This window comes from Myzus persicae, unplaced genomic scaffold (assembly GCF_001856785.1).
Source record: "Myzus persicae strain clone G006 unplaced genomic scaffold, MPER_G0061.0, whole genome shotgun sequence".
NCBI classification, from domain to species: Eukaryota; Metazoa; Arthropoda; class Insecta; order Hemiptera; family Aphididae; genus Myzus; species Myzus persicae.
This window is the reverse complement of record NW_019100470.1, coordinates 1,075,883-1,101,590: the sequence shown is the minus strand read 5'-3', so window position 1 is coordinate 1,101,590 and position 25,708 is coordinate 1,075,883. Positions and strand designations below refer to the sequence as shown.

Below are 25,708 nucleotides of genomic sequence, written 5' to 3'. Positions count from 1 at the left end.
ATCATATAATCATAATAACCCTGAACAATTGATATATACATAAATAAAGAATCTGCATGGCATAATATATTATGACTTAAGCGGGTTCACACGGAATTTAAAAAAGGATCAGTAAGGTAAGCCATAAAAACATTTATTTTGATTTTTCTGGGACGTTTCCAAAAAAAACAAAAATAAAATAAAATATACTGAAATACACACAACAAAATAATATAAAAAATTGCAAAATAAAAATGTATACAAGAACTTTACTTTTAAGACATACTTTATAACCAATAAAAATAATTTGAATGCACAAGCGTAATGGCAACCTGGAACTATAATGTAAGTTTATATTTTTCGATTTGGCCTAATAACTATAATTTTGTTTCAGATTTCAGTACTTAATTTATTTTGGAGTTATACAAAATTCATAATATTATACTATGGAAGGCTGATAAAAATTAATATACATTGGTAAGTCATAAACAAAATGCTGAAAAAAAAATCAAATAGTTAAGATTTATTTGACAGTTCGTAATATATATGTACTTAAAATAATATATTTATATAATTTAAACAGTAAGCAAAATAATTTTCATATACGCATGCAATATAGTATATTATAATATTATCTGACTACTTGTGCATTTAAAATAGTGAGTAATTTCTTATAGATTAAAAAAAAAATGTATACAAGGTTTATTTCCGGTTTGGTTTTTTTTTTTACTTACAACCACTGAGAAGAAAGTATAGTAAACATGTGAAATAGGACAAAACAAATCTTAAATTTATGTGTAATAATATGTCATGGAACTGTAGATTTGTAGCTACATTTTACCCAGTACGTTGAGATAAAAAAACGTGATATAAAATTATCACAGATGTATTTTTTAAATCAACAAAGTTGTTATGAAAATATAACTTAATATTGACTTATTGCATACGAGTGGAGAGTATACCAATCTAACATTTTGGAAATTCGTCATTAAGGAACAAAATATTAGTATAAAACTTTTAGGTTAAGTATTATATCACAATATTTGATAGTTAATCCCAAAATATTAAACAGCACCGTTTCACATTAAATGGTTAAATTATAAAATACACCTTTTGTTTTATTAGAATTATACAGAATAATTGAAACGTTATGCAAGTACGGCAACAATTTAAGTAGTGTTAAAAAAATTTGCAGTATTGAAAAAATTTGCAGTTGAGATGTGCAAAATAGTAATGATTATATTTTAATATCTATCACGACTTCGTGTTAAGAGAACGTCCCACATTCATAAGTATCTACATCTTACATTATGTTGTGTACAGTAAATTTTGTGTTGTTTGTTTGATTGTTTGAGTAAATTAACCTATAATCAAACTTAAAAGTAAGAACATCATTTGAGTTTGTACGAGTATAATATTATGTTGGTTTTTTACGCTTTTCTAATTCTTAAATGAGTATGAGCACGGCGTAAAATATTACAATTTAGAAATGTCAAATCGCCAATTTCTTAAAAAAGTTAAAATATACTATATAGTAAACAACTAATGTTGTACAAACACAGATAAATATGTTTTGTTACTTTAAAGTTTGGAGGTAGGTCAACTCACTATAATATTGAAAATATAACACCACAAAATTAGTATTCTGCCGAACGCCAATTTCAAGTTCGGTACGATGAGCGTTCGTAACACAATCTGATTACGCCTTTGGGTGTTGCGTTCACTTAAGTCTTAAAAAAACGGTACACACATTGTATGAGCAGCCCTCGAACGAGATTCGATATTCGGATTGAATTATGTGTTAAATTCGTTTTGATTATTTTTTTGACCGTAAAAACAATTTGACGCTCATACGAATTACGAACCAACAGTCAGCAATATTGTACTAAAAAAAAAAAAAAAACAATAACAACTATATTCGTTTATTGGAGTGTTTACAACGTCATGGGTCAAATTACTCCGATATTATAAAACCTATCAATAAAAAAAAAAACGGTCTTAATTGTGAATCTCATTGCTCGAAATTATCACTACTGTCGTCATACACACAAAACACTTTCAATAGCGATCTATTACGTCATTCGAACGCGTATTTACGCTCTTATATTGTTTCAATTAAACGCAATTGACGCGCCGCATTATTCTTCCACGCCGACTTCGTTATAGCTACTGTGTATGTGACCATCTTCCCCCCCCTCCCCACCACCACCAATCTTGCACGGTTAAATAATAAATCGTCGACGATCGGTGTCACCCGTGGCCGTCGATTAATTAAGTATAATAATAATAATATATATATCCCATGAACACTGTTGTGTCGAGGCACGTGCAATGAGACGTCTTGAAAGTATACGTATTATAATGTATTGCACTTAATGTAAAATTGTTTTTAATTTTTGAAGGAGGCTAATAAACTATAAACCCGTGCCCTTTCAAGTTTACTCGAGGAATTATTTTTCAATTAAGACTGACAAACAAAAATACATCAACGATAAAAATAACGAAAAAACAACATCGGATCGTTATTAACGAGGAGTGGTTAAATAAATTGTCAATTTAATACCAGGAGATTCCTCGTATTAAGTATTGTCCTTGCCGAAATTCAAAAAATATCGAAAATACAGTCACAAATTGTTTTTTTTTCTAGTGCCTTTTAACGTTTCCAGCACTAACATATACATTTCGATGACCAATGGAATTGGCTTTAAATGTCTGAAAAACGTTTCACAAATTTTTTATTTTCACACGGGTATCGAGGAATTTAATTTTGTTCTAAACGGTTTTACTGGAATAATATTAAATCCAAAATTTAATTGACCATACTATAGAACTACCTACCTATATACATTGTACAAAGGTCTATATAAAACTCGAATGGTGTCCAAACGGACAGTTTTACACCATCAATTTAAAACTAATTTGACAGCAGAGAATTACTTCTCAATATAATTTTATAGGTTTATATATATATACACACGGTGGAGTATACTATACAGGATGATTTACTAAGCAAGCTCGCCACTATTTTTTCCTTTAATAATGAACTTATCCAAAGTCTGATTTTTGGAATTTTCAAATAGGTACCTACACTCAACGATAATTTTTTAGAACTATTGGATTTTTTTTTAACTATACTCAGTTGAATGTGGAGATACAAACTTCTGTTTTGTCAAATAAAAACTCCCATTTTTACTCTAATTCAGCAGATATTTTTTTTGGAAATGTTGATATACCTGATGAAAAATGTTAACAAATAGTTTCCCAGTTATTCAAGGGTTTATACTGAGGATAATAATCCTTAAAAATGGTTTAACAAAAATATAAAATAGGTGTTATGTATATTGGATCTAGTATTTATAGTATAGATAATTGCACCATTTTTACAAATTATTTATGTTGATGGATTAATATTAATTACTAAAATTTTAAAATCACCATAGTCATTAGCCCATTTGGAGAATCGCCCTGTACATAATAAAATTTACATATTCGAAATAGGTTAAAATTGAATTCTGGAAACCAGACGAAATAATTTTCTGTTTTAAAAAATATATATATTAAAAAGTCTTCATAAAGTTAAAATCCAAAATATTATTAGTACGAGTATAGGTTGGTAGGAGATCAATTATCCCAATAAAAATATAAGCCTACAAGATAAATATATTTTATTTCATTTAAAATATCTATAAAAATTAATATGTATTTTTCTGTGTAAACTACATTGGGATGAAATTAATGAACTAAGACAGGTTTTATAAATTATTCAAAACAATTTTTAAGTTTGTGTTTTGTCGAAATTAAATATTTATTTGAAGTTTTATAGAAAATGTCTTTACTCATAAACCATGTTTTTGACAAACTTTGACCTGACCGAGATTTTAAATATTCTCCTGAGAGTTCCATAAACGCATATATTATATATATATATATTTATTATTTATTATTAAATAAAGAATATTTTCTCGGGTAGAGAAATATAAATGTTGTACAACTTTAAAAGTTATTATAGAACGTCAAATACGAAGTCATACTTATAATAACCGTGCACAAATACCTATAATACAGTAAACATACAAGAAAACTTCGCTTTATAACTAATTCAATATGACGTCAAAACAGTGAAAACTATAATATTATGTGAACGTTAAAAGGAAAAACATTGGAAAACTCGCTCTGCCGTATAGTGTGATCCTAGTGTATCACGTAGTTGGGTACATCACGGTTTAGTTTACAAAAACCAATTCCGTGCAAAGAGTTTTAGGTTAGGTATCAGTCTCCATTTCAAAGCGTATTTTAATTAATGTATATTCAGTATTCACATTACAACTAGGTAGTAATTTATTTTTCTATTAATAATATGAAAGGTTGAACAAAGGTTTTTGACATAAATATCACATTTATATTATATTATACTGTAATAAGTAATAACACTTATCATTGTAATTTGTTTCCCGTAGTTTTCTGATAGTTGCTCCCAATGATTTAAACGGTTAATGTTAATTTCTTAATAATTTTAAGTTTATGTTAGATTAAAAGATCATCAAAAACAACAAAATACCAATTTCTATAATAGAACCTCCGACTTCTCAGAACCTCAGAATTTAAAATATTTGAATGAGTAATGATCATTAACTATCGATGGTTCATTATACTATTATAACACAGGCGCATATCGTATATATGTATACAATATTATCGCATATTCGTAAAAATTATCACTTTTTTCTCGATTTAGGGTACTTGTAATTATTTTCCAATTTTATATTTTTGTTTATCGAACTTAACCATTTTAATAGATATTAGATAAAAATATATTGCAGTAGGATTAACGCTGTGTTTAAACGATAAAATGATACGGTAACAATTATTGTTCTCAAAAAGCTCATCGCATACGTCATTATCTTTCTAATTTTCAAATTATATATACTTTATATTGTGGTTATTACTTATTATTTACTAAATAAGATAAACAATACAAACAAACTACACAAACACCACACTGTATAGCTAATCGTCAATATTAATGTTGTACACGTTTAAGCGTTTTGTTCTTTACCGAAATAGAAAAAATAAAACATACTATCGAACCCGTTAAAGTGACGTAATTGTAGTTAAACTATACCTACTATATAATAAGTATAAGTTCATAATTTAATTAACACATAATAGTAAAATGTGATACCATCTCATTATTGTAATAATAATAACGCTCGGCCATAATATATATTTTATCGGTCGAGATGAATCGGAAAACGTTCTCGCCGCGAAAACAATTCGGGAAATTCAGTATAGCCGACATATCGTTAATAATTTACGTTTGTACCACACAAGCAGCGTGTTCAGTCCTGTTTAAAATAATCAAATTTATTATTTGTAATGTATTATTGTTTTTTCGGTCCACGCGAACGATATCACGGAGCGTATCACACTTAGTGTTAGAACTCGACCTGCCGCTGACCTTTCAGACCAAACATGACCCGAGCTTATCTAAACCCAACACATAATTTTTTATGCGAGCGAGCGGATGTAGGCAATGTAAGCACGACTAAAATTGTGTGTTTCCAATCGTGGTATTTTAATTTTTTTTCACTCGTCTTACCACACTTGTTCATATTTACATTCGCCGCCAAACACGCCGCGTGAGTGTTATGGGTGTGTACTGTGCACGATTTATTCGACAAAAAAAAAAACCGTGATTATTTTTATTTGGTCAAAACCAATTTGGTCGTAAATATGTCATTGAGATGTATAAAAATATTACCGAATAGATAATGTGATCAATTTTAATGATGATGCACGTCATCGTGACCGCATCGAAACTCTGTAATATAGGTTTTTATAGGTAGTGGTTACTCGGTAACAAATTCAGTATGGGTATTTTTTTGATTTACTCTTTCGTGAGTCCACGACGACGTTCTACGAAATTAGAATTTGTGAACATTTGGACGAAACGGGTTTTAATTTAACGACACTAAAAGTTCGTTTCGTTTGTACCTATCAAAGTATATATTGTAGGTACTTATACGTATTTTAATATAAAAAAACAATACGATTCAGATTTGCAAAGAGTTAACTGTGCCATTCAAATATGGTCACTGGTCAGGTGGTACTACATTCGAAAAATATGTATTGCAGTTTTGGATAGCTCTTAATATAGTATACCCTTATTTTTAAACATAATATGATTGGGTTTGTGCTTCGCCCAACTATATATATATATATAACACCATACATGTATCAAATTTAAAATTTGCTCGTTACCCATTCCCGACATGGTTTTGTACATCAATTCTATAATTACGGTTGTTATAACTTATAACGAAGAGTGTTCACTTTAATAGTATTATACCACGAGAATAAAATGTATCGTATTTCTATAATTTATAGGAAAACTCTCTTACGCTGTGGTCGTAGTGATTTGCTCTTGCGTCTTAATGACATGACACTCTGTGTGTAATAAAAAGGAGTCTTTTAGTTTCGAAAAAGTATCGAATGAGCGTAGTTTTGTGTTTGATTCTAGTGTAATCTTACACGATATAGAAGAGTCAGGATCGTCATAATACAGTTGCAGTATAATATAATACTATCACTGCATAATGTGAGTATTGCGAGTAAATTAATCTCTACTTTAGACAATTTATATTTCAAAGAGGTAACATTTGTTTGTATGTAGTGAGTAATCCCTGTAACTACTGAACAGGTTCTAAAAGTTCATTGATGATCAATAACTGTCCATGCAGAGGTCCCTAACATATTATAACATATTACATAATATTATAGTAATTCGAATATGGGTATACCTAGGCCTAATGTATGCCTATAGTGCATTTTTAGTTTTTTTATGAGAAGGCTAATCTCGAAAACTATACTGGCCCTATTTACTCTAGGTTTTCGTATCACGTAAATGAATGTTCAACAAATTGCATAGATGTCGTGTATGGAATTTAGACATTTGAGGTGGCTCACACATGAACTTTGCTTCTGCTCACGAAAAACGAATCATTTTATTATAAAGTTGCTGTTATTGATGATTGGTTACACAACTAAAATTAAAAACACAAAAATTGGTACAGTCGAATATTCTACCCCAAACCATGCGTTGCTCCTGGGATTTATTTTTTGCTATTTAAATGTACTACAAAAGTCCTTATGTCTGTAGATCATAGACTCAAAAACTATTGATCGGATTTTTAAGAAAGATTTAGCAATAATCTTTTAGATTTATCAGAAAAATTTAGAGAGTGATTTGAACCACGTTTAAAAATGTATTATACCAAGTGCTTTATCCAACAGCTGGATGCCCACGCTATCGAATTATTTCAAAACGCGAGGTACTGGCACTGATGAATATTTGTCCGTGAACTGAGGTGAACTAAAATCAAAACACACCGATATAGAATCGGATATCTGCTTTAAGGTTTGCTAAAATTCCGGAGAAAAGTCGGGTGATACAGCTAGTTTTATATCATGACAACAGGATGACAGCAATTAGACAACTTAAATATTGACTATTTAAAAAAATCAAGGAATTATTACGTTCTCTTTCTTGCTCACTTTAGTCAGCTTTACCATACATTTTACGCGTGTACGTGTTTAATAGGACACAACGAGATTATTGGTTAACCGAATGACAATACGAATTATTCGGCAACCACAGGTCTTTAATCGCTTACACACATTTTCCAGTGTCACTGACGTCTGACATTCGTCTTATATTTAGTATGACAATGTCAGCTCGTTTCTCAATACCCCCCCCCCCCCCTGAGAAAATAATTTGACCTCCCATTCATTGTAAAAGCACTCAGTACAATTATTATGAATTTATACCTTTTTTTCTTTCAAAATGCGTAATCTTGGATTTCACAAAATTGGTTTTCGGAACTCGCGACCAGAATCTCATATACGGTTTGAGAGTTCGAAAGCAACACATTTTAGTTGCGATTCGGACATGACATCATATAGATAAGTGCAACGACCACAGTCCGCATAAAATATTATGTACCACGTAATATTATATTATACGTTTTAGATATATTTCTTTCGTACGCATTCGACCACGGCGTTTAAAACGATCCATTTTTGACGTTGTCGTCGCGTTGATCAAATAAATCGTCACGCTGCTTTAAACGTACTTAGCTATATACGCATCGAAAGGCGAAAAGGGCTTAGCGACACCATAATAAATGAGCCACCATAATAGCAGACAGTTTCCGCTTTCGAACGGGCGGGCGCCGGTGTTCCTGGATACGCGTAGGTATGTCTATATATTTATTCAGTGCACACAATTATTAACGACGAGCGGTTAATTTTTAATTCTTGGTCCAATGTATACGACAAATTAGCGTTTAAATTCTACTCGTCACGAAAAATACACTAAAATCGTACCTTGAATGAGCCTCTCGAACCTTTTAATGCCGTCATATAACAGAGCGTCGGTCGATGATAGTATATTATTTGTACAACATAATATAGGTATATATTACGATTATTGTTTTATTAACGCCAAACGGCAATTTCACATAATATATTACGACTAGTATTGTAAAAAAATATACGTGTAAACGGTTACAGTACAATAGTGCTGCTAATGTATGTAAGTACATAAGAAAGTTATTATACGATAAAATAGAGTGTTAAATATAATAATTACGATTTGTAGTTTAACGATAATTAAGTAAAAGTGGTCGTGTGTGGCTCAAGGATCAATATTATTACTTGTGTTCTGAGCTGCATACGACGCATAGTATGGTTGTGCCCATAAGAAGTTTGTTGATGCCTCGGACATAGAATCGAGATTGATTTCCTATGAGATGGAACTTTAAAAGGTGAGGCGGCAAGGATTTTGGGAACGTCCAGTGAATCATTTAATACCTATACTAAGAATAAGAAATCTAAGTCGGCTTTATGGCGAAGAGAAGCAAGTGTAGACGTATTTTCTCATAATAATCGTGAGGTACATTGTGAATGTTCGTTTTGAAAGCAATATGGTTTAATCATTTATTTTGGACACGTCCAAGACATATCTGTTCGTTGACTTAATACGGTAAATATAAGGCACAGAGGCATCTAACTGGCTCAAATAGTTTAGTTGTTACGTATGACAAATCCTAGAATTTTAAGTGCTCTGTTTACCACCATATCGATGTGAGGACTAAGACCGATTAGATCATTAGCTAAATTCAAGATTTTGAATATAGGTAACACGTTCTAGTTCAAGGCCATCGAGGAAGTATAGTATGGGTTTTAAGTATCTAAATATACGAGTATGATCTCTACATCATAACCAATAGGTGACTATAAATTATAATACAATACCTAACAGTGAATCAATGTTAAGTTTTCAGTAAATTATCCTTGTAAGTCTTTGGTATAATTTGTTGTTGTTTTTTTGTTTTTCTATTCCCGATCATATCCCGAAAACGCCTGGCATACAGATACTTTTAATTATCTAATAGCCTATATGTTATTTTTTACACAATCGGAAGAAACAATTTAAAAAAAATATCCTTAAAGTCGTATTTAAGTTGAATACAAATAATTATAATATATAAATAGGCACCTATGTCATATTTGAAATGAGTTTTTCTTCAATACAAGATGGTTCTATTAATCCGATAGTTTGAGCAATCAGGTGTAACGATCTGGACTAGAAACATGTTTCATGAACGAAGGGTCAAAAATAAATACCTTTCCTATTATAATAGTAATAAGACATCGCGTTATGACTTATACACCGACCATACATAAAGTGAAGGGGGATGGGGCGCTGGGGAACTCGGTCCTTCTATCTCTGAAATACATAAAAAGCGTCACCTTTAACATTTACTTTAAAAGGTTCTTCGAAACGCTCAAATCTAACATCAAACTATTTTATTCTTTCGAAAATTTAGTTTTACCTTTTTGTTAAAAAATATATTATATTTGATCGAAAATGGTTGGGTCAGAATAATAACTGTGATAAGAATAGTGGTTAGTAAGTATTTCGGATTATTTCATCGCCTATAATATGCACTATGCATTTTTCTAAAGCATCAAAAATTAGGTTCATGGAGGTCTGCATTGTGTTCTGACAAATTCTTTAGCAATGGTTAACAAGCAAATATTATTTTAAGAACTCACATTTTCCGATTTAGTAAATCAATCGTCTTATTGTAAATCAAAAAATTCTCATTAGTTTTATTAATATACAATTTGTCTTTTATTGTTATTATTTTTGATGTACCCACAGCTATGCGTATTAACAAACAATGTGTGTTTATGAAAGACATCAAATTATTTTGTACATATTTTATCATTTTTTTGGTATAGGTATAGGTCCTACGAATGGTATAATTATATCCTATCCCATACTATTCACAGTATTAACTGTTCAATAATTCAACGAGTACATTTTTTCATTGAATAAGTAGTTTACGTATTTCATTATTCGTTAAAGCATTATTTTTTTTTTTAATTTAAAACATGCTTATTTTTGTTCTGGTATAAGAAATATAGATGAATAAAATGTAAAAATAATATTACTTGCAATTTTAATGGAAACAAAAATATAATATCATTTTAGGAAAAAAGCTTTGCCTAACTATAAGGCTATGGTTATATTATTAGACGTTAACACTGACCTTTGGCTTCGGTTTGGACTGGCCGAACGCCTCCGTCGCCGCCGCTGCAGCGTCGTCATCTTCGGCGCCGCTGAACGTGCTGCACGTGCTGCATCCGGATATCTTGCGCTCGGGCGTGTGCAGCGAATAGTCTGCGTCCAGCACGCTGATGACACTGCCCGCGGCGCTCCACGTGCTCGCCGCGCTGCAATCGGACGACGAGTCGTTGAACCCGCAATCGGCGGACGACCTGTACTCGAACTCGCCGAGGTCGTCAAGCGTGAACATGGACGAAAAGGACACCGGGTCCTCGGAGTGGTCGCTGACCACCACGGACGGCGTCCGGAACTGACGGCCACCGGCGCCGTTGACCGGGGTCTCGCCGTCCGACGGACCGCAGCCGTCGTACAACATCACGCTGCCCGCGTCGCCGCCCGCGTTGCTGCTGAACGACCGGTACAGCGACGGGTGGTGGTGCAGCCTGCTCCCGAACTCCCGGTGTTGGTGATGGTGGTGCGTCGTCTCGTAGCCCTGGTCCAGGCTGTGGCCCTTGCGGCACGGACCGCCCGTCCCGTCGCCCTGGCCCTGCCGGCCCACCGGCCCCGTCCACGACTTGCGACGCTTTCGCTTCACCTTGGTCTTGCTCACCTCCAGCCGGCTGACCACCACCTGCTGTAGCTGTGGCTGCCGGCCGTCGCCCGACAGCATGTCTTCGGCTCCGCCGTCCGAGATCGTCGTCAGCTTGTCGTCTTCATCGCTACCTGTGAGCAAACGAATAAACGATACATAAAAATACATTCAAATACATAAGACTCGAAACAACTGCGAACAGAGTCGCTTTGCACTGCCTGTCATCGTTCAAAATGTAAAACGTGGACACTTTGTATAATCATAATATATTATTATAACATTATTTTAAATTAATGCATGTATGATTTTTATTTTATTTTTGGAAAAAAATAATAATTTTGAACTTTGACAACATTATTTTTGATAATCATTGAAAATTTGGTTGTGGTAACGTTTGGTAAATGTAAAACAACATAATCATTTTCGAGTATACATTCGTAATTTCTCGATTTCATGAGAATTTTAATATTCGGTGGTACATAAATATTTACAGTATTAATGTGTGTGTTTCCGACGGGGTTACGTTGATTGGCATTATAAAACAATTAAAACAATGGCGGGTTAAATATGAATAAAATTGACTGAAACCATTAACAGCTATTGCGGGATACGTTGTGGCTTACATTATTTGCACGCAGTGGCAAAAATTGAAAATGGAAATTGGAGAATATGAGTAGCAGAATACTTGAAAAAACAGTGTTTTGAATATGAATATGTGTTTTATCATTATCAATTAGAACCTCGATTTCGATCAAGAACAGCACTTATTGGCCTTCTTCAAGATATCAATAAGTTTACAACACGATATATGGTATACCTAAAGGAGTCATGAGAAATAATATAGCATAGCCGTTGCATATAATAATATAGTCAGACTATCTTTGTCGATTTTTTTTTTCCTCAATTTTGTGGAAATTGTTTAAAACCTTATGACATTTTCAATACAATTTGTCATTACTTGACACGTCTTGTTTACGTAGTCGCATATACTTTATGCCATCGTGTGTATGTGTCTGTGCTAGCCGCTAGCACAAAGTGTCTGCGTTTTAAAATGTACTTTTTCATTTTTTACCCGACCGCACAAGTGTCCACGTTTTGAAATGTTCGTTTTTACTCGACCATACGAAGTGTCAGCTATTCGCATTTTTAATGTTTGACCGTGCAAATAGTAGTGACCTCTAGAACCCGAAATGACACACTCAGTGGCGTATCTATAGGAATTTCGTGTCACAGGTCACACGCAATCGAGTGGCGCACCATTTCCGTTAACGTTAGTTAACAATTAAGTCGCGGTTATAAGATGGTCAGTGTAGACGTAGTCTCCAATAGTACCGCACAAATAACCTCCCAATAATTAGTCGAATGTTAACGCCCCAGGAGTTAATATCCTCAACTTTTTGATTTTGACGTACGCCACTTTATAATGTATTTTATTTTATTTTAACGAGAATTTCGTTAACGCAATATGTATATAGAATGGTAAAATAAAAAGATTCAAAAAGATATCATTAAGATGACGCAATCCCGCGAATAGAATTTTTTTTAAATATAATAATATTCAGCTTTATTATTCCTTAGAAAACGTGCAATAAATGATATCTCATCGATGTCAAAAAAAAATCAACCAACGAAGTTTTTTGACAGTGTCCTTTGTTTTTGTCTGGATCGCGATTAACTGCGTGTAGATTAGACTCGTCAATAACCATGGTCCAGGTTTTTAGTCATAATATATTCATACTATATGCTACCTCTAAAACAATAATTGTCAAATACAACACAATTGAAATTATTATTATTATTATTATCATTTTTTTTAGCTATTTATCATAGGTAATTTATATTAAACATCTGCAGCTGCAGGTGGGGCCATAATTGAATAATTTATCCTTTTTTTTGTCTTGTGGCATCACTACATGGGGGCCGAACTGTTTTTTACCCGTGGCTTAACCCCCATGCAGCATCGTTCATTAAAAATCAATAATTTGTACAACGTTGAATAATTTATCCTTCATAGGTATATTAAATACAATTAACAATAATTATAAGTTCTTCGTAATTTCTATTTAAACTTTAAAGACCGTAAAATAGATTGCATTATTATAGTTGAGTTATAGTATCACTGCAAAACATCAATGATGGTCGATTGATTGTTATTGCAGACAGTTTTTGTTGAGTGCTATTAATTCACGGGTAGGTACTACCAAAAACACACAAAAACTGCTCATTTGAACGAAAAAAAAAACGTTATCGTATGCATCATCCGTCTAATTTTTAGCTCCTTGTGGGTTGTAATCCACCGATAGAGGTGACTATGCCCCCCCCCCCCCATTCCTCTACAAAAAACCATCATGTACCTATGTAACTGTTGTTTATGACCACGTGTGTAAATATTCGTGTTGCGGTGGAATGAGCTCGACTGTCTATTACTGGTATTTATTTTCCAATAGCCGCAACGGATAAATATATTATTTTCAATAATTAGTAGGTGATTACTCGGTGCTCGGTTGCCCACATATTTTCACCCCAGACTCTGGTCATGTACGTGTACGCGTAAATTATTGTGGCTATCATTATAGGTTATAAACTTATAAATTATAATACATGTTTTTTTTACAAAATATGTCGTCAGCCCGCATCAGTTGTTACAATGACGTTTCAGTACAGTCACGTACCCATACAGCCGCGTTCGAATTCCAATTAATTAAAACGCTTTCAAAATACGACCGAATGGTAACCACTTACTCGAATAAGTCCAAATACCTATAGGTACTTATATTATGATCTTTATAATCATTCTCATCATTATCGTAAGTACATAATATAAGTAGTATATGCGATATGATATTATATAAACATAATAATATCATGCTGTCTTAACTTAACATTTATTATTTTATAAACTTATTAATTGATTAAAAGGGTTTAGCGAGAGACATAAAAATGTATAGCTCTAAAGTAAATATTTATTACGATTTTTTTATAATTAATAATCATTATACATTTCATAATTATATTAAATGGCTACGTCAAAGTGTGTTTGAAATTATAATTAAAGTTATTTAACAGGAATTGCAATAGCATGATAAAACACCGAATAGAGAGATTTTATATTTTCAAAATGATAAAATGGGGCGTTGCAATAATTTAAGTGACGTATTCTGAAAAGAAATATGAAAAATATGTCACAGGAAATAATATTTCCTGTCTAATGCACAATCCATATATTATACTCTTTTATCCTTAAAGATGAAAGAACTTGTGTGTATCACAAACAAAATACACGGTTCAATACCACACCTTATTTGTCCCCCAAAAAAGCAGTGCCAATCTTAAATGTTAAAAAGCCTTTGAGAAATCTAAATAATATTGCATTAGAATATGATAAAATGCAGGAAAATGTGTTCGAACAAAATAATATGTTGATTGACGTTTGAAACAATTGAAACCCAATCAAGATACCATTCACAAACAGCATCTATATGGATATAACTGCTGAGGAGCTAAAACATTTAGTATTTAATAATATATGTCTTGTACATAATATACAAAGTAAAAAATAAACACTAGAAGTTAAATTAATTTTGTAATTGATTTATATCGAGGTTAAAAACGAGAAGTTTTTTGTCGAATGTAAAAGCATTTAATTTAAAAAAGTTTACAAAGAAAAAACAAAACTAGTTTTCTTTAGTCTGTAATGTATAGGTAAAATATTTTGTTATTTAAATTTAAACTTCCGTTATGATACTAAAATTATATATTTACGAATTATTCCTGTCGAAAGTTATGGAACTAAGAAACATGGTTTATGGTGGCAAAATTACAATATTAAATGTTTAGTAAAATATTCCGTTTGCAATTGGATTCGTCTTATAAAATGTTCAACAAAATATTAAAAGTCAGAGAAAATTATACTTGTACACTTAGATAGTTAAAACAATTTTACCTTCGCATTTATCGGAGCACCTATTTTGAAATCGTCAGACTGACCTATTTTAATATGTTTCAGCCTCCATAGTAAAACGAATATTATACATTAGCGATTAACCCCAATATTGTGCACGGGATGAGATACAGAAATATTTTATCCGAATAATCGGAAATACTCATAAGTATGTGTCATCTGTGTATAATATAGTAATAGATTATTGTTGGTTTACATGATTTATTAAAATATAATAAAATAATGCGCTTCAAATAAAAACAAAAAACGAATTGTCGTCGACCATTAACAACCTAACCAATCGGAGTATACTGTAATACACCTACTTACGCTTAACCCAATTCGATGTAATTTTTTTTTAATAATTCATAGCATTTCAAAAAATATACACAAGTCAAACAAATCGAAAAAATTAATATTACCAAAATCGTAAAACGTAACCTAACCACGAGAGCCTTGCTGAATGCGTTTTCATAATTTGCAGTTTTGCACTAATATCAAATCATGACGAATATTCAAACGTCGTTTGGAAACTATTTTTAATACCCACTAATCATTGAAACCAAGGAAAAACGTTTTTAAACTAAAAAATATTTCAAATCCAAAGGGGACGTTTGAAAAACAAAAAGACAAGTTTTATACCATCGTAAATCACGCAAGTCCAATTTGCATCGTGTGAAGTTTAGCGGAGCACAAACCATACTCGGGATAAGAAAAAAAAAATGTAACAAAAAAAGGAGATAATATACAACCACCAACTTCGTAAAAAAAAATATGTAAAAAAACATTAATCGTGCAAACATTGTTAGGATCAAAAACTGCGGTGACGGGCATCTGAGTTAACGAAGGTTGATTAAAAATATAAATACAAAATTAGTCATCAAAAAGATCATAGTGTATAAGTGTTACTTTTCGTTAAACATGACTTTACCTAGTTGTGTTTTTATTTTTATTGTGCATTCTTGGAGATTGCAATTTTATCAAATTAAAATTTTATACATTACACTAAATGCTATTCTTAGGTACTCTGCTATTACAATGTTTTTTCGGTCGAATTATTTTCAATGTTGTTAAAAAAATGTCTTAGTGTTCTTTTTCTACATGCCTAAGTCATTTTATTAAAATCGTTGTAAACATTAATGCTGAGTTTAAGAAAAAATAAAGCTTGAACAAATTTACATTACTGTTATCGATCGAGTTCGATTAAACAAAGTTAAGAATTACCTCTTAAAGCTTAAGTGCTTAAGACTTACTATTATTATTATATTAAACACATGAATCGTAATAATATTATGACGATAAACTGATATTTTAGGTATAAATATTATTGTAAAGGTATCAGACTATAATTGGCGTGTTCTAGAAAATTTTAATACCTGGTGATTAAAAAAAAAATGTTGAGATAATTAAATTCAATATCTTGTCCAAAAAATGAAAATTATTCAAGAAATAAATTTGCCGTGTAACATTATACAAATTATTGGCATTAATTTCCCATCAAAAGTCCATACTAGTATGTCATGAGCTGAAGACAAACAATACATAATCAATAACTTATTATTAGTAAAAGTTTTTTTGAGAAGCAAAATTGAACATTTGAAAAAAAAAATATTACATTTTATTATAATTATTTTGACTATTATGATTATTTTTTATTGGAATCATTGTTACATTTCTGTTTTAGTTGGGTGCAACAAAAATTAATTATGTCCACTTAATTATATTGTTGTTATCCATAGGTATATTTAGGGACGCAACCTGCAGGCTTAAAAAAAGGCAATCTGGGACTCAAATTACGTATGGCAATTTTAACCATTTTTTTTATCTGAACACTGGTAACCCACTGATAATAATTTCGGGAGAATGTACAGAATAGTACCTGTATATGCACTCCTAAGAATCTACTTGTTTAAATTAGTAATTATCCGTGAATACAATTTAATTCAAATATAATAACCATGACCGTAAACTAAAAAAAAAATAACCATAATAACTCTTTTATTTTTAATAATATTAGCTACGTGTAAGTAATATGAAACATTTTGTTAAATATAATAGTACCTATAAGTCTACAAGCAGACTTCTTTTAATACCAAAATTAAATTTCGTATGTTATATTTTTTTTTTCAATAACTCATAAACGAATTAAAAATTATTATGTAACATAGAAAATGTCCTCTAATAGCATACTAGGTAATAATGTAAAACATTAATTCTACCTGAGTACCAATAAATAATTATAAAACAGATAATATAGTTAATTATGTTGAAATTGAATGTACAAGTTTAAAAGTATTTTTACATTTTATTATTTTGCGTAGTATATAATATTTAAGGAATGTAATTCATTTTTAAAATTCTATAAGATTTAAGTTATTTATTGTTTTAAATTTGTTTATTTATACTTTACAAAAAAAAAACGCAATCTCTTAAGAATATTAATAATATTATAAATACATTAATGTAAATAATAATGAGTAAGCTTGAACAATAAATTCAAATTTAAATAGGTTTTCAAATATATTATATGATAAATTGGACCCGGATATTATGCCAGTTATACAGTTTTTGACTAAATTGTTTTATTGACAACAGTATCTCAGGACCTTATTTGTATTGTGTAAAACACTGATAAACATGAATGACTACCTAATCATGGATAATTTAAAGAAAAACCAAATAAATACACTATACTACTGATTCATCGTTTATTCATTTTAATAGTTCAGTTTTTATAATTATAATTAAATTAAATAACATTATTTTTATACCATTATACTTAGGCAAAGAGCTTCAATATTAATTGCATTTAAATCCTTGAAATATTTATTTTGAATTTAACTGCTTCGGCTATTGAAATGTCCGCATGAAAAGATTTTTAAAAAAAGGCCAATGACGTTTTGTTGATCGGCACACGGCCGGTAAAATTGTTATCGGTAAAATGCGTTTACACAATGAAAAGAATCCTACAATGTCTGCACTTATCTTCGAATGCGAATCCGTAGAATGATAAAATTAAAAATTAAGTTATAAATGGAACCGAACTCGGGAATAGGTATTAAAAAAATAGGTATGGTAATCTAATTTCCGTGAAAATATTCATGTGTTAGAAATACTTGAAGAGTCGTGAGAACACACACGCACATAATATTATTATTATACAGCACCAGTTATTGATATTCAACGACAGAAAAACACTACCTTTTGTATACTAATGTGACATTATAATATCGTATTACTTCTGGTTTGATTTGGTCACGTGTCGCGACGAAGACGTTTTTGGCCAATTAGTCGCATCCGGAGAAGCAACTAACGACGACTCGTGAAAAATAGTCGAATTTTTCTCTTCGCGGTGTTCGTGTACTTGTGCCCGACGACACCCCACCAAAAACCACTATACCCACCCAGTTTTTATTGTTTTCCAGAGTCACGTAGTACCTACGTACCAACTGAAAACGTCGACTTTTGATGTGGTACATTTTTTTTCGACCTCTATTCTTTTACGTTATAATCGATATCGGATTGCTAATGCCGCTGGTTTTATTTTTGTTTCGTACGTCTTTGAAGTGTTTGCGGATTTCGTTTTTCAACCAAACTGGTCCGATGTCATATGTATCTATAATATTTAAGGATTATTATATTACACATTCTACGAGGAATAATTGCGAATTAAAATGTGATTGTGTTCAAAATATTGTCGTAAACCGGAAAATATGGAGCGTAATGCAATATAATAAATATACGATTTGCAAGTACTATTTACGATTGTAATTTCAGCGATATTAAAAATTTATACTTGTGTTGTAACTTATTTAAGAGCGCCGATAAATATAAAGCGTATATTATGCGCGTACGGGTACCAACAATTTGGTCGGTTATTCAATTATTTACCGAAAGTAATTTATCACTCTGAAGTAATTACTTGTCGAAAGGACCGATTTTTGAAAGTCGTACCTTTACGATTCGTTACAATAATTTCGAGTATAAAATATTCCGGTCGTTTTAAAATAAAATAGAAAAAAATCATATTTAAATTGTTCGCTTTATTTTAATAATAATAAAACAGCGGAACACAATGAATAATATTATAAATCCATGTAATATTGAAGTTTAAACTGTCTACGAAACTCGGGTCATTTACAACTGATTGAGTGCGACCTCAGTAGTTCGTCTGCGACACTGTTGCGCGATGTACTATACGTACCTATGTGAAACGCTTTTGCAGCAACGATATAATATATAATATACGTATAATATGGCAGTATTAGGTTAGGCAAGGTCGGTCGTTCAACAATATATTATATGCGCTGCACGTTACAATCGAGGGGAAATTGTGTAAACAGCGGATGGTCTAAATTGAACCGATCGTTCGTACGGTAGGCGACAGCACTACACAAGCGTTTTAATAATGAGACCAAACGTCTTGGCGTAACCGCGTTTTACGGATAAAACGCTTAAAAAACAGACCGACGTAGGACATATATTTTTATTTCTGCGGTCATAAAAATACGATTCTGGCAAATTCGTCCCAACACTGCGCCCCGTCGTCTATAATATGGACCTCAAAATATTATAGCATAGATCGTAGTTGCGCACGGCGGCGGCGATGGGTATCGTGCAAAGTTCTAGAAGTCTAGAACAATAAATTAATTACACTCGACTCGTTGATTGGTTTACATTAAAATTTTAGTGGATTTCATAATACATTGGACGTACCTATAATATCGAACGGCCTTAGTAAAAGTGTTGTGCTACATAATACGACCGGCCGTTCTGTCATAAACCGACGAGTGCGACTCATAATACTGCAATCGATAATATTTCTACGACAAATAATTTGTAAATAGGCGACGGAGACTAATTTTTGTACTCTTCAAAAAACAATTGTTAACCAATAACCATAGCAAAGTTAGATTATTTTACCTATAGGCAATATTTTTGTATATGATCTACTTTTTTTACTATAAATATTTTGTCGTCACACTTTCACTTACATAATTATAATATTGCTGACAATATATATATATATATATATTATATTATTATTACGAACATCGAGTGATGAATTTTATATAATCAAAACAAAAAACACTTTGATCAAAAAAAAAAATTATTATGGTCCGCAATAGGTACCGTTTATATAATAATGTGAGATAATATATATGAGTTATGATATTTTTAACCATCTTCGGTACATACGTAGCTTATGAGGATTAAAAACATAAGTCTCTTGAGCAATGCTCAATGTTCATTCAAAAGACAATGCCAAATGTGAAATGTAAGTATTAAAAATTGGGGACGAATGCTACTATAAGTACACTACTCGAAAAATGGATAAACAAACATGAAAATCGTCCGAGTTAAGTGAGAGAATTCATGGATTGGTCATTGATTATTGCTAAATTAACGGAAAATTGTACTAAAATATACTATATCATCAACGAGAATCATCGTGCAATCATGATGCGAATAAAAGTAATGATATTTATATAATTAATAATTATAAGACACCGAACAATAGGGAAGATATATTTGTGGCTATTATTATTATTATTATTATTATTATTGTTAACGTTTTAAGTACCTACCCACCTATGTCATTTCAATTGTTTTTTTTTTTATCTGCTAAGCCTCGAGAAAACACGGGTATTATGTGATTTTTATTCTAGTTTATAGTTTGGTGTATAGTCAATTAATATCAAAAAACATGTGGTCACATTTTTGAATAATTATTTGGAAAATACGGAATTATTATCGAAAGAGATAACCTGATTATATTTACACAACGTTAATATGTTGAACAATAAAAAATAAAAAACCAAACTAGTTTTTTTTTAAATTACATAGAATTCAGTACTTTTTTATAAGCTTACATTATTTAAATTACAAACTAAAAAAATTAAATTGAGCTATAATACTATAATGACCATAATTAATAAAATGCGGAATCACCAATATGCATGGAAAGCGGAAGCGTTTTGAAATATATAATTATTGGTGATTTTGCTGTAAATCAAAAAAAAGTTAATACATCAGGTACAGAATTAAAAATTTCACTGATTATTTACACATATCTATTATAGCATCGTATCAAGCAGAAGAGTTGGACGATCAAAAGATTTTGATTTATTTAGGTCCTGTATATAATTTAGATTATTATAGGAATTTTTTATGAGCTTGTCTTTATTTTATAATATTATAATATTCAATATTAATTGTATATTTACTCAATAATTTTGTTTTATTACCAATTTAAATTTAAACAAGTCTTTTAAATATTCTCCATAATTTCACTCCAATTATCTATCATATATTATTGATTTCAGATTAAAAACAGGCGAATGAGTAACGTTATCTGCATCTTGCTTGAACAGGTACTTTGTTCAACATAATTATATAAGTATAATTTAGTAAAAATAAAATTTTAAAATGTCTCCTAAACACGAGTTTATTTTATAAAATACAATAATTTAAAAACAAAGTACAAACAATATACACGAATACCAAAGATTGCATCGGTGAATTCTTAATTATAATAATATATTGACCGTGTATAATTTAATAATGTAAGAGAAAATATTTTAAATCAACGTTTTCATATCACGTATACCCACAAAGGTCCGCAAACAAAAGCCCGCAAAATACCGACCGTCAGCCCACACATTCATATTATGTACAGGTACTTAGCTGTCAGAATTATTGATGTTTAGAAACTACTAAATTGGTATGCAAATGCCGCACATCGGTGTGACAAATTTTAATGATTTCGACGGTGTGTGAGGTATATTAATAAATTTCTGAATACGTCTCGAACGAAATTAAAACAAAACATACTACCCATACACGTATGTATATTGTATATACACACACACACACACACACCGAAAACGGTTAATGACTGACACGTTGCTATAATGATGACTAAGATGTAGCAACATAAAATATCGTCAAAGAATGAATAAGATCCATTAAGATTTATTTCACGCATTTATATTAAATCGTTTCGACGTATTAATTACTATAATTTTAGAGCATCGATGGTTAGAATACAATTCCGTTAGCCATCGTCGAAGACTACTTTTACAACTTCGTTCTACTTGTATTGTATACATGTATGGTTACACATACTATTTACATATTTATACGAGATCAATCGCCGATAAAAAACCGTTCGGTTGAAGTTTGATTTTTCTAAATAGCACTTATATTGTATACCTATACCGACAATGTGTGTCAATATAATATGATTATAAATTATTTCACGTGCAGACTGATCCTAATCGAAATACTATTCTTTAAACTTCAAACGCACTTAGTTAAAATTAATGAACAGACAGTACTGCCAAAAACAAATCATCGTCGTCGAACGATATCATCATTTATATTAAAATTACATATCGTAAAGAACATTATATTTTCGTTAATTATTTTACTATAATTTTAAGTACGGTTTTATTAGTTTCAAGCTGGAAAAATATTCTCAAGGATGCTGCAGAAGAGATTCATATGTTGTGAAATCATATATATCTGAAAAACAAATTATGCAGGTATCTGTATAGGTGCATCTAATTTTTTTTTTTAAACATGCCTTTAGAAATTATATAAGGTGCCTACATTTAAACAACACCTGGGCACTCTAAACAATCGCTACTAAACCGTTGACATGCTTCGAGCGTTCCATATCGTAAGCGGTATCGATTTTGAAGACGAATAAGCGGTGACCTAACGAATTTTTTCGACAACCAAAATCAACGACTGAATCGAATTGCATCCAACAAACACAATACCTATGCATTTACGACTCGCGACTGTTAACGATCTCGGAGTATTTTTTATTTCTCACGAAATTAATGTTATGAGATCTTGTACTTTTGATCAATCTGCACCCAATTGTGGGCATGGTGAACTGCACCACATGTAACCTAGGTACGTATGACCTGATGCGATCGAAAAATCGCGTTTTACTAATAATAATGCAATTTATTCTATAGTGGGTAAGTTATATTATGATGTATAACCGATGACGCATTGTGCATAACAATCGCATTATTACAATCAAACGATTCACATAATTTTATTGTATGCAGGGCGATTCGTATCAAGCACGCTCACTTCCAATGAGTTATCATCGGAATTTACTCAAATTATGATTTTGGGAATTTTTGAATATCACAGTTAAGGACGAATTTCAAGAGATGGCTGTACAAACTTTCTTTCAGATCAACATTGCATCCACGCATCTTCCAAACCCATTCACACGAACTCGTATTATCCTCTAAATAATATTATTTACAAAGAAAAAGGAGGTTCTCATAATATGTTGAGCAACAGGAGTTTATAGATGTCTCCACATGACCCCATAAGCACTAGAAAATATCTCAATAATTCGATTGTACCGTCTATTTAAATGATTATTTGAAAAATTCCACCAAAAATCAGATTTTGAACAGGTGCAGCGTATCATAATACCAAAAAGGGTGTCTGCTCCGCGGTCTGTGATGTAATATATCATTCTACCGACGAGCGAGAGTGTCGCCGTCGCTGCAGTGACGAACGCCACGGATTGCGATCGTTCGTCAATGTCCGCCTCCATTACGGTGGATGACGTGCACGGAAAAACGAACGGCGATAAAAATACTTCCCATAGCGGACGACGATCCGCGGTTCCAAAGCGTTTCCGGTCGATGTGAAGTGTAATGACATTGTACGGTAACGGATTTAGACGCTGTAAGACATGACGTGCGATGCGTTTCCGGACAGCTGCAGAAATGGACGAAACGGAAAGTGGCAGAAAAGGAAACGGTCGTCGTCCGAGACACATGGGCCGCCTTCGTTGCGTAATATTTATGAGCGCGCGCGCCGATAGCCGGGAGCACGTGGTAACCGGCAACTTATCCCCTCCCCGTCCCACCACCATCATCGCCGACGCCGCCGCCGCCGCGGTCACTACCAGACGGCGGCGGCGGCGGCGGCGGCGGCTGTTGCAGCAATCGCGCGTGCACGTACCGGGTTGGATGCTGCCCAACGACACGCTACTGAACCGACGGTCGCAACCTCCGCCGTCGTAATCGTCGTCGTCTCCGTAGCCGTAGCCATCGTCGGCGTCGTCGTTTTCGTTTTCACCTCCGCCGTTGTCCATCAGCAGACGGTTCCAGGCAGCCGCGTCGTCGTCGCCGAGAGCCGGGCCGGACGGTACCGCCGACTTGGACTGCGGCGGCGGCGGCGGCGGCGGCAGCGGCGACGAACGGTCTGTCGACGGTTTGCCGCCGCGCACGGCCGCCGTCAGTCCGTTCTGCTGGTTCTGCCGGTGCCGTTCGATGAGCATCGTGTACTTCTCGACCAGGCGGCACACGGACGGAAACGGCGGCGTCGCCTGTCGCTGATCTCCGCTGTACACCGCCGCCGCCACGGCCGCCGCGCCGGTGCGCCTACCGCGGCGCCGCAGACACTCGTCCGCCATGAGTCCTCGCCGTTCCCGGTGCAGCGCCTCGGCCACGACCACCACCGCCGCCGCCGCCGTTCGCGCGACGGCGACGACGACGACGACGACGACGACGACCACAACCACCACCACCACCAACACAACCACCACCGTTGCCGCCGCCGCTGCAGGTACGACGTCGCGGGACTAGGACTCGGGACATCGGTCCGACCGCCGCCGCCGTAGCCGACCGCCGTGGCCGCCGGCACACATATACGACCGCCGCGCACTTTCTCCTTTACCGCCGCCGATCGCGTGTTACGAGACTCGCACGTGCGAGGGCGAAATCCGTCGCTATGTTAATGTCGCGGGTCACAATCGCTCCGCGGCAGATAATCGGACGGGAAATCGAAAATATTATCGGGGTTTTTATTTCATTTTTCACCTCGTTTTTCGCTGGTCTATCCGTGTATGGGGGGGGGGGGATGTCGAACACACTAACGCACAGACGCTCCCCTTGGCCCAGTACGATCGTAGTCGGGAGATATACGCGAACCGGGGGGACTCGCGTGCGTCGACGGAAAACGGCCGGAAAAATGACGCATATGCGCGCGTAACCGGTGTATCGGCGGTACTGAATGGTCTGAATGCGCGCGCGTGTTGCACGGCGACGACGGCGAACCAGTTTCACCGGGCCGCGGTGTTTTGCGAAATCGGACAAGGAGACGGCGCGAGAGCGCGCGCGCGAGCTCGGCGGCGGCGACGGCCCGAGGCGATGCCGATGCAGACCGATCGCCGACGACAGCCGCACCGGCGGCGACCTTGAACGGCGGTTCTCGGGGAGGTGTCACGGCGACGGCGGCGGCCACCACCGTTCGGCGATACTTTCGAGAGGACCGCAAACGAAGCTCGTTTATTTATTTATTTGATTAATACGGGCGGAAACTCGGGCGAAGAAAATTTCAAGATTTTTTAAAACGTTTACGACAGTTATGTGCATTGAAAAGACGGATAGACGTGCGGCACGTAACAGTTGTAGGTACTCGGCTTATTTTCAAAGTACAAATACTAAGACTCAGTATTAAATCAATACTTAATATTTGGAATGTTTGAAAAATACGTATGATTTGAACTATTAGA

At 33.6% G+C, this 25,708-nt stretch overlaps 1 protein-coding gene across 1 annotated transcript; it reads right to left on the bottom strand.

The window, feature by feature from the left end:
* Positions 1-600: 600 nt before the first annotated feature.
* LOC111041706 lies at positions 601-25,272 on the bottom strand. The gene is made up of 3 exons (XM_022326122.1): positions 24,154-25,272; positions 10,599-11,338; positions 601-1,864 (listed from the first exon to the last, which is right to left on the bottom strand). Exons 1-3 carry the CDS (start codon positions 24,605-24,607, stop codon positions 1,796-1,798), a joined length of 1,263 nt encoding a protein of 420 aa, XP_022181814.1. The 5' UTR covers positions 24,608-25,272; the 3' UTR covers positions 601-1,795.
* Positions 25,273-25,708: the final 436 nt, after the last annotated feature.

What these genes read in the sequence shown, in the direction of transcription:
- LOC111041706 (XM_022326122.1), bottom strand. Translation starts at nt 24,607, where the DNA reads ATGGCGGACGAGTGTCTGCGGCGCCGCGGTAGGCGCACCGGCGCGGCG. An exon ending in GTTGGGCAGCATCCAACCCG is followed by an intron (nt 11,339 to 24,153) that starts GTACGTGCACGC and finishes GTTTGCTCACAG; the next exon opens with GTAGCGATGAAGACGACAAG. An exon ending in AGTCCAAACCGAAGCCAAAG is followed by an intron (nt 1,865 to 10,598) that starts GTCAGTGTTAAC and finishes TTTTTTTTTTAG; the next exon opens with TACAATATTGCTGACTGTTG.